Genomic DNA, 9,968 nt, shown 5'->3' with positions numbered 1-9,968 from the left:
TCGATTTCTAAAATTTTATTTCAATAGTATCACTTGCACTCCTCCTTCTTTGAAAAAGGTCCAACTTGAGTGTTTCAATCCACAAAGTTGTTATTTCATATTTTTTTCTATAGTCCCAGGGAATTCATTCCCATATTTTTTTCTATAGTCCCAGGGAATTCATTCCCATATTTAGTACATAATAGAATCCACAGCACTATTTTCATGTCTGAGGTTAGCCTCTAAATATTTATAAAATAAAAACTTTAATTCTTAAAAAGATTATATGACTATGTTCTCTAAGCCATTAACATCATAATATAATAATGTTACAAAGCCAAGCTTCTTTTGTATTTTTACTTATTTGTCCCTTTCATGTAGTAAATAATGTCAAATAGTTTCAGTAGCATATGGGAAGCTATTTTTTTCAACTAAAACAAAAGACCAAAAACAAGAAAACAAACCCTTTTAATTACTGAAGATAATTATACACCTTGCATATTTAACCAACCTTCTTTTGTTTCAATACATTGGTTTATAATCTGCCTCTTGTATGATCAGTGACCTCACAAATTTCAAACACATTACTATGTTTCAGGCTATGTATTTATATAGCAGATCTAAAATGGAATATATGCCTATGAGCTTCTTGTTGTAAAAAAATGTACATATACCATATCTGAAAGTTCAAATATCATGCTAGAGCTCTGCTCATTTTATTTTGTGTGTTGAAAATCTTTCTGAAGCGTCCTCATGGCTGATGGCAACTTTTCATGTAATCATTAATGAATATACACAAAGAAGCTGAGATGTTATTCACCAACCACACAAGGCAGACCTTTAAATAAAACAACAGAAGAGTGTACAGTCTCTCAGCAAGCTTTCTTAATGTAACTTCTTTAAAGGACAACAGACGTGTCCGTAAACCTTTACATTATAGAAGCAAAGGAAGCCTATCCCTGAAGACATACTCTATGGCTCTGAAGGTTTCTTTTTGTAAAGAGTCATAAATATATTCCCCAACATCTAAAACAACTCTCCAATTTCTTGGTACAATAGGACTTCTGTTCCCTCAAGTATATTACAGAAACTTCTCATTTAACAATATGACCTTGTTAACACTATTAAAAGAAGCTAGGTATGAATGTATGAATTTTTGGCTTTCCTGCTTATGAATGTATGAATTACTGGTACTATAAAGTAAATAAGTATTCTATATGAAAAACTTAGGAAATATCTCTGTTTATACTTATGCAAACCATTACTGAAATAAAATAAATCATGCATGCCCACTTCAAAAACTTGCTTGCAAAACTGTTTAATACTTGTATATTGTTTTAGCATAGTACCAGGTTTATCATTAACATGTGTTAAAGTGTATTTTACTTACACAACAGAGACCTAATACTGTATGAGAATACTCAAATAAAGGCCTCAAATATCCTTCAAATATTTCACCTTTATAATATAGATTTATGTATTTACTTTTTGGAAGAGAGTACAAATAAAATCCATATGCCAGTATCACTGCTTTATTCCATTCTCAAAGAGGCACTTCTTCATATTTCTTAGAGTATATTTTCATGATAATCTCTTCCTTCTTAAATAGTAGTCAAAAATGCAGGCAAATGTCACTGACAACGTGGTAAGAGATGTTATTTATTTTTAAACCAGCTTTGGAAGCAGCTGCCCCTGAAATAACTGGAAGAAAAAAAAGATACCAGAAATAGAAGATGGAACAGGCAGAGGAAAATAAAAATGGACTACTGGCCTATTCCAACTCAAATGTGGTAATTCTTTGAAGCCCACAGATTTCAAGTGACAAGACAACTAAAATCCCTCTCAAAGTACAGATGCAAATTAATTAGAGCAAACAGTCTAGTGAGTTAGTGTGTGTATAAGAGTGTGTTTGTGTGAGAGAGAGGCAGTGAGTGGAGGTATACTATTGCAATTAAAATAAAAGGATACAGGAGTGCTTATAAGTATACAACTATAGGGTATAGATTACACAACAATAGACATAGCTATGTGACACAAAATATCATGAAGGGAAACAGTCCTAAACAGTGCTAGATACCTGGTGCTGAGGGGTAAATTTATAAAGTTGAATGAATATCCCTTGACTGAGGTTCACAAACATTACTAGAAAATGAGTTTAGTCACAGAGTGAACAAGATATGGTAATTTCAAAAGGCATCATCATTGTAATTTGTTCATTCATTTTAAAATATTTTACACAATCTAGCCAACTCTCAATTGCTCATTTAAAGATGAGCAGTAATGCAATGCAAACTTTCCAAATGTGGGTCCAGGAGACAGTGTGAATGATACTTATAATTAGATAGGCATACATATAAAATATGCCTTTCTAGTTATTTTTATATATGACACTAATTTTACGATAGGAGAAAGAAGCTGCCAATGCTGGTTGACATCTGAAACTGGCAGAATTCTGGAAACTGGCAGAATTCTGAAAACTGGCAATAAATGGTACACATCAAGAGAAATTCATGAGAATAAAATGTTTTCTGCCCTCTGCACTTACAATGTTTCTATTTTATTCCAATAGATTATACTGCATAAGGTTTATATAGTCTATAAAGCCCATGGCTACAAAATGTATGTCAGGTAGGCAAGAATATAAGAATATCAATGGTTAGAATTCTCACAAAGGTAAGAACTGCTCAGACATGTCCCCAGTGCATTCTAATCTCTGTAAAAGTAACAAGGAGAGCAGAGTAACTGACACTCATTATTCTTCTGCATATGACTGGAGGTTGGCATTATTAAGGTCTTTCATTTGTGTTAAATAATGTACTTTTACACACAGGAGGCCGTCCATTGATACACTGTACACTGATGTACTTAGCTTGCTTTTACAATTTTTGGCTGTAGAATTCTAAGAAATTTTGGAAGCTTTTGGCTCAAAAGTGTGAAGGCTGCCACATGCCTTTATTTTTGTTGGTTTCCAAGAGTTTCTGGAGATATTTTTCTTCCAAAAGAATATTTTAAAGATATACTCTCAATCTCAAAATTTATTATGGGTGATAAAAATCTTTTTTTCACATTGAAATTTAAAATAAAAGTTTTGTAAAATTTGCTGTAATTGTATGAATTTTATAAAATAAAACATTAAATATGCAAATTTCTAAATCCATGTATAAACTATTGCATGCTGTCTTAGATGTCTTCGGATGATTTCATTATGTCTCCTGACTAAATGTGTTTTTTCAGCCTTTTCTGAAAAAATTTGTGGACAAATCGGATCACAAAGATAATTAACTTAAATTTGAAAAATAAAATTGGCTGTCACCTGGTGCTACCCTACGCTATGTTGAAATCTGTTGCTTCTTTGAAAGAAAAATGTAGTTCAAATAAGATGGCACATATTTAAGATTGCATTATATATTAAATTGGAATTCCCTTAAATAGGTACACTGAAAATCAGTTTCACTATTTCTCATTTTCATTAACTTCAGTGGAATAGTTTTCCAGTTATCTCATGTAATTATCTATAACATCTTGAAGATCATTGAATATCTATGATTTATTTTATAATCCTGTTACATCAAGGATTTATTAGAGCTCAGTAAAAATATATATGTGTTAATATATATATGTTTAAACCAGTGCACAACAATTAGAAATTAGCCCCTTACCTGTAAGCTGAAAATTTTATGTTCAAAATTAGCTGTCAAAACACTATTCACATATAAGCTCTCAGTCTCTTGGTCAAAGAGCTTTGGGGGGAAGAAATGTACTTAGAGTACATTAGAGAGAAATATAATGGGGTCTTGAATAAAGGTCACATTGTGAAGACAGCAATTTAAAAAGAATCCACTCTCTTACAATTCTATGTCTTAACTGAGGAAACACATCTTTTCACAAGATTCCAGGAATTAAACAACATAGAAGAGTTCAAGTGTTCATCTGCCATTCCTTGCCTCCAAAATGCAAGTCCAATAATAGTTACTAAGACACATTTCTCTGAAATGAAAATCACTAGACAGGAAATATATTAATCATGAAATTTCCTAGAATCATTTAGTTGTGTGTGCCCATTAAAAGTATGCTTGAATACTGACAGAGTTTCAGAGAAAAACAATGAAACAATCACTATGATAGCTGAAATATGGCTTCATAGGAAAGAGGGCTACATTTAATTCGCTTTGATTGTGTCTTTTCTGCTTTTTGTTATAGTTCATATTACTGGCATGGAGTTTTGAGCCAACCTTTTTCCAAACTGAGTTACTACCGAAATTTACAAACTTGACATGAAGATTACATTATATTTACAAAGAACTTGGCACTTACAGAATAAATTATTGACATTTTTAAAATCCAGCTCAGGGCCCCCATGGTTCAGGCCAAGGAAAGCCTGATGCCTTATTATATATTATGCTACATTAACATGAATAAGTCAGTTTCCAGCTGGTAATTCCTCCACAGTGCTGTCCCTGTTGCTGAAAACCAATACTTTCAATTTCTAATCCGTGAAGGGGATGTAGAGAAGTTATTAGTCCAGAGAAAGCAAAGGTTGCATGTTTTCTTCCTCATTTTTATCCATGCGTTTTAGTACTGTAGGATCCACTACTGATTGGGATCTGGAAAGGATAAAGCCAACATCAGTGAGTTATTACCAGATAATTGCGCAGATGACATTCCCTCCTCTGTCTTTTTGTCATTACTTCTCCCGAGAATGTGGATTCCCTTCCTCTATATCAAGGAATTTATGAACTGTGGATGTTGCACATTTAAAGATAAACTGCTGCTGGTGATGTTTTGCGCTGGAGTGAGGAAACAATCCTCTCTGGCCTCTAACTAGAATAGTGAGTCACCAATGGTCCTGAATAGACAATACTAGGCTTAAGAGCTCTTCATAGTTGAGCAAGATTCTTTTCTTTGAGATATCAAAAATTTCTAGTGTAGGATAGATGTTTTCCAATAAAACATCTCCAAATGAAAAAAAATACAGTGAAATTATTATTATGATAAATTAAAAAGAAATAACAGGAGGCTTAATTCCAGTCTTTAAAAAAATCTATGAAAAAAATGCAACAAAAATGCACCTTTTTTTTTCTTCAGACTGTCATTTTTTAGCTTGAATGATCGTATCAACAAAAAGATCAAAATTTGAATGTTTTTATTAAATTTCCTAGTAGAATATCCAAATAAAATCAACCTTAATCTTGAAAGTTTCATGGAACAGTTCTAGAATTTTAAAAAGTAAAAACCCCCCTTGTTTAGGCCACAATACGTTATGATTGGGAAAGCACATAGTTTGAAAACCCACTTATACATGACTTTGATAGCAGGTGGGGATTATATCTCAATTTATCATTAGGAAACCACATGAGAGTTGGAAAGAGGAAAATCAATGAAACATGCTCCTGTCATGGCAGGAAGCTGCCATCTTAATAGCTATAGCATTTAGGAAGCAGCTGCCCTTTTAGAATTCTCCTTGGTAATGAATTCTTCCCCTGCTGCTGCATTCCAGCCAATTGGCTTTTGCTGTGGCAATATGCCTCTTAGCAGACCTCATTAACTGCTGAAAAGACTATAAGCTAAAACACAACTGCACATGCAAATGAAAAAGAACAGCAACGGAACTAATTATCAAAGTAAAAATAATTACAGAATTAACTGATAAACTGTCTCAATTTAAATAAACAAATTATTTTCCAAAGATGGAATGAAAATGAAGGTGAAAGCATTAAAATATTGAGAGATTTTGTTCCCTAAGTATCATTTACACTATTTTATCTCAATGTTAAATGGGCGTTAGATGCCTATAACAGAAAAAAGCCTGACTAAAGTTGTGCGTGTGTGTATAAAACAGACAGAATAGGATGAGGAAAAGAAGGCAACAAGGAGAACAGAGAGAAGAGAGATTTTGTGTCATTATGCAATAATACATAACCATCTTTATTTAAAGCAAATAAAATACTTTTTAACAAAGCAGACAACTGCACAAAACACTAAGTAATTAGACTTTTAACTTTGTTTTTAGGTAAGACCCAACTAAGCAAATTGGCTCTCAGATGAATCCATGTTAAAAGAGAAAGGGGCTCATTTAATGTCCTGTGCTAAAGTATTAACTTGACAACTGATATGCACTAGACTGCAAGTTCCATAAGCAGAGACTTTATCAGTTTCTTTTCTTATTGTGAAAACAACGTGCATCATATGGCTTGGAAAAGAGTAAAGTCTTCATGTCTGGGCTTCTAGCCAGTAAACAATTTCCATATTGAAAGAACTTCAGTATGAAGCACTCAAAATGAAGGGTAATGAGAATAATAGAGAAAGCAATTCTATTTGCTTTATAGAAAATAAATTTTAAAATGTTCACAAAATTAAATCTATTATGTAAATTGTTAAGATATATCCTAACAATATTCTATAAGTATATACCAATGCTCTTCAGACAGTACAAGGCACAAAATTTAAGCATCTGCCATAATATTCTCTTACACATTATACAGACATGCACACATATACACATTCTAAGTCTGTGAGTTTCAGGACTGTTTTTGAAAAAATATTAGAGAATATGACATTTTTAACAAAATATTTTAAATTACAGTATACTGTTCAACCTAAGATTAAGTTTCTAGTTTGCTTTTATCATGCATTACAGATATGAAGATTGTTGGATGATGAATGCTGGTTCCATATGTCGAACAATTCCTCAATCACAGAACAAAAGTGAGTCAGAAACAATTTATAATTAATTTTTTTCTTTTTGGTATTTAGTTGTACCAAGTGTATAGTTATTTTAGTCCAATGTTTTTTTACTCTCTTTTATGACAGAACAGGATTATTTGTGCAGAATCAGAAGTGTTAATGAATTTATTTATTCCAGCCACAGTAGAGGGAGATGTCTGTGATTAACTCATACATCTCAGAGGTTTCTGGGTTTTTTTGTTTGTTTTGGTTTGGTTTTGCTTGAGCCAAAGGCTCACTATGTCATCCAGGCTGGAGTGAAGAGGAGCCATCTTAGCTCACTGCAACCTCCGCCTCCTTCAAGCGATCCTCCCACCTTGGCCTCCCCCAAGTAGCCAGGATTACAAGCATGCACCATCACGCCTGGCTAATTTTTGTATTTTTAGTAGAGGTGATGTTTCACCATGTTGGCAAGGCTGGTCTCAATCTCCTGACCTCAAGTGATCCTTCCTTCTCAGCCTCCCAGAGTGCTGGGATTACAGGCATGGGCCACCATGCCCAGCCCATCTCAGGAGTTTCTGCACAGCTTCTATTGTTTTCACAATGAATAACTTTTCTTTCTTTCTTGAAAACCAGTAATTTAGATTTAGGTATCCAATACTCATTTCTCATGCATCTACAATACACAGTGTTTAAGAAACTAGATATCGGACAGAAGTGGATCATAACTGCAGTTGTTAATAATAGCAGTTTGCTAGCTGTATGAACATGAGAAGGCTAAACTCCCTAAAATTTTTTTCTCAATTTTTGTAAAATGGGGAAAATAACACCCACATTATACAGTTATTGTGAGGATCAGAGGCAACAATGCATCTATGAACTCTGGCACAAATTCTGGCATATGGTTAAGAAAATGGCTCTGGAATACTATTGCCTATGTGCAGATATTAACACCACTACTTTGTAGTTATGTCACTCATCTTTCCTGTTTCTCAGTCTCTCTATCAATAAAATGTGGATACTACTACTTTATTAGTAGCTTTAAGAAGCAAATGAGTCAACATATACAGAGCATTGGAACAGGGTTTGGCACAGAGTAACAATAAATGCTTAACATTATTCAATAATAATATATTCAATATTCAATAATCAGAAGTGCATATCATGAAACTAAGTACTGTTACTCACTACTGTTATGTGCCAGGCACTATCATAGGCATTGGCAACATAAGGTAAAAGACATTCTCCAGTTCTAAAATACTCAGTCTGGTGAACTTTGTGTCTTCGCACATGACTATGCCATTCCTCCATAAATTTATGCCAAGAGACAAAGTCATCTTCTTAGACATCTAGCTACATCTACTCAAAAGAAGAATTATTGACAGCTTTTTGGTGATTGAATGATTTTCTCCCTCTTAATCTAAAGATAGCATAAAACTACAAAAAGGAGAAAGGCCAAGGGGAATCAGCGTGGAACACAGGAGCAATCTTCTCTTTACCTTGATGGCGAACTGCCATTCGCTGACAAACAGAACACGAGAATCAACTGCAACATCTTTCTTAGTCTCATTCTTCAGGAGTTTTCCAATAGAATCATAAATATTTCATACAATACCAAACATACACCAAACAATGCCTAAAATTCTAATCAGCCCATGACACAAGCAAGAAACTCAGGATTGGGGCCGTTAATGGGCTATAAGCAAAGTGCTCAGGGTGGGAAATGGCCTAATTAACTGGAGAAGAGAATCAGTATACAAACAGTGGATAGATTGGGCTAACTCTTAACAAGACAGGCTTTACTCAATTAAAACAATGTTAACGGAGGACAAAGCTAAACTATAGGAGGACATGGATTGGTAAGTAAAGAGACTTTCCAGTTTTAGGAAGCCCCATATGAGTCAGCTTTGGCTGCCTGAACAATAGCAACAGTGACAACAACAGGAACCCAAAGAAGCCACTGAGGTCTATCCTGCAAAGCCAGAACTCTGCAACGTAAACGCAAGTACTAACACCGGGTCAGATGTCTCCTATTCAGTTATGAATACTGCACTTAAAGGGGACTAGTGATGGACAGCAGAGCACACTCTTCCATACATTCAACTAGTAAGTGCTGAGCACCCTCTGTTGTTCCAGGACCTTCTCCAGGCACTGGAAATTCAGAGAACAGGGTAAACACAGTCAATATGGTCTCCATGAAGCTTACTTTGGGGTGGGGATTGGATATAAAATTAAATAAAATCAGCTATTTCACAGACTAAAAGTGCTATGAAGAGAATAAAATAAAGAAAGGTGATGGACAGGGAGTGACCAGAATGAGGAGAAAGCAGAACTGACTAAGACCAGGTGAGTGACAAAGATCAAAAGACTCTCTATTGAGAAGCTGACCTTTGATTGGGACCAGCCATTTGAAGATGAAGGAAAACAGCATTCCAGGTGGCAGTGACAAGGGGACAAAGAGACTATTGTGTCTGAAAAGCAGGGGAAGAGGAAGAAAATAGGATATACCTGGAGGAGAGAGGGAGGCAGGGTCAGACAAGGTAGCACCTTGTAAGCCATGATAAGGAGGTGATTCTATTTATTGCATAAATAGCAGTCATTAAAAATATAAAGCCAAGGCCTGCACAGTGGCTTATACCTGTAATCTCAGGGCTCACGCCTGCAATCCCTCGGCTTTGAGAGGCCGAGGCAACTGCATCACTTGAGGCCAGGAGTTTGACGCCAGTCTGGGCAACATAGTAACACCTGGTCTCTACAAAAGAAACTTTAAAAATTAGCCGGACGTGGTGACAGGCACTTGTAGTCTCAGCTACTTGGGGGACTGAGGTGGGACCAGTGCTTGAGCCTGGGGAGGTTGAGGGTGTCGTGAGATAGGATCACCCCACTGCACTCCAGCCTGGGCAACAAAGTGAGAACCTGCCTCAAAAAAATAAAATAAAACCAACATGTGAAATGGATCTGATTTATATTTTTAGAAGATTTTTGGATTGCCATGTGGATAATAAATTGAGGATAGGGGAGCAGGTAAGGCTGCAATCAATGAGAGCAGTTAAAAAGTTTTTTATGGGGTGGGTGCAGCTAAGCAGAGTGCAGGTGATGTGTAAAAGTTAAAGAGAAAAATGTGCTCACATGATGGGGCCACATGAGCAATCATGCCTCAGGTGGAATGGCTGAAGGAAAAGGGCCTCATTAGCTGACAAAGAAGAACACTAGTGGACACCGATGACAGCTGCCACCAAACCCTTATGTAGTTCAGTTCTTGAGAGAGGGGCTCTGTGCCATCGAGAGTAGGCAGGCTTTATGTCAGTGATGTGAAGGACTCCAAA

The 9,968-nt window shown here is 35.4% G+C and overlaps 1 protein-coding gene across 1 annotated transcript in view; it reads right to left on the bottom strand.

The window, feature by feature from the left end:
- Positions 1 to 661: 661 nt before the first annotated feature.
- Positions 662 to 9,968, bottom strand: part of LOC108289348 (clavesin-2) — a 66,649-nt gene continuing 57,342 nt past the window's right edge. Inside the window, exon 4 of the mRNA XM_017508796.2 lies at positions 662 to 4,583. Within this exon, the coding sequence (XP_017364285.1) occupies positions 4,496 to 4,583 (88 nt within the window). The 3' untranslated portion in view covers positions 662 to 4,495. The remainder of the gene's footprint in view (positions 4,584 to 9,968) is intronic.

Source organism: Cebus imitator, unplaced genomic scaffold, assembly GCF_001604975.1.
Source record: "Cebus imitator isolate Cc_AM_T3 unplaced genomic scaffold, Cebus_imitator-1.0 Scaffold400, whole genome shotgun sequence".
In the NCBI taxonomy this organism is placed as follows: domain Eukaryota; kingdom Metazoa; phylum Chordata; class Mammalia; order Primates; family Cebidae; genus Cebus; species Cebus imitator.
Note: the sequence above shows the minus strand (reverse complement) of the source record. Positions and strands in the feature narration are given on the sequence as shown.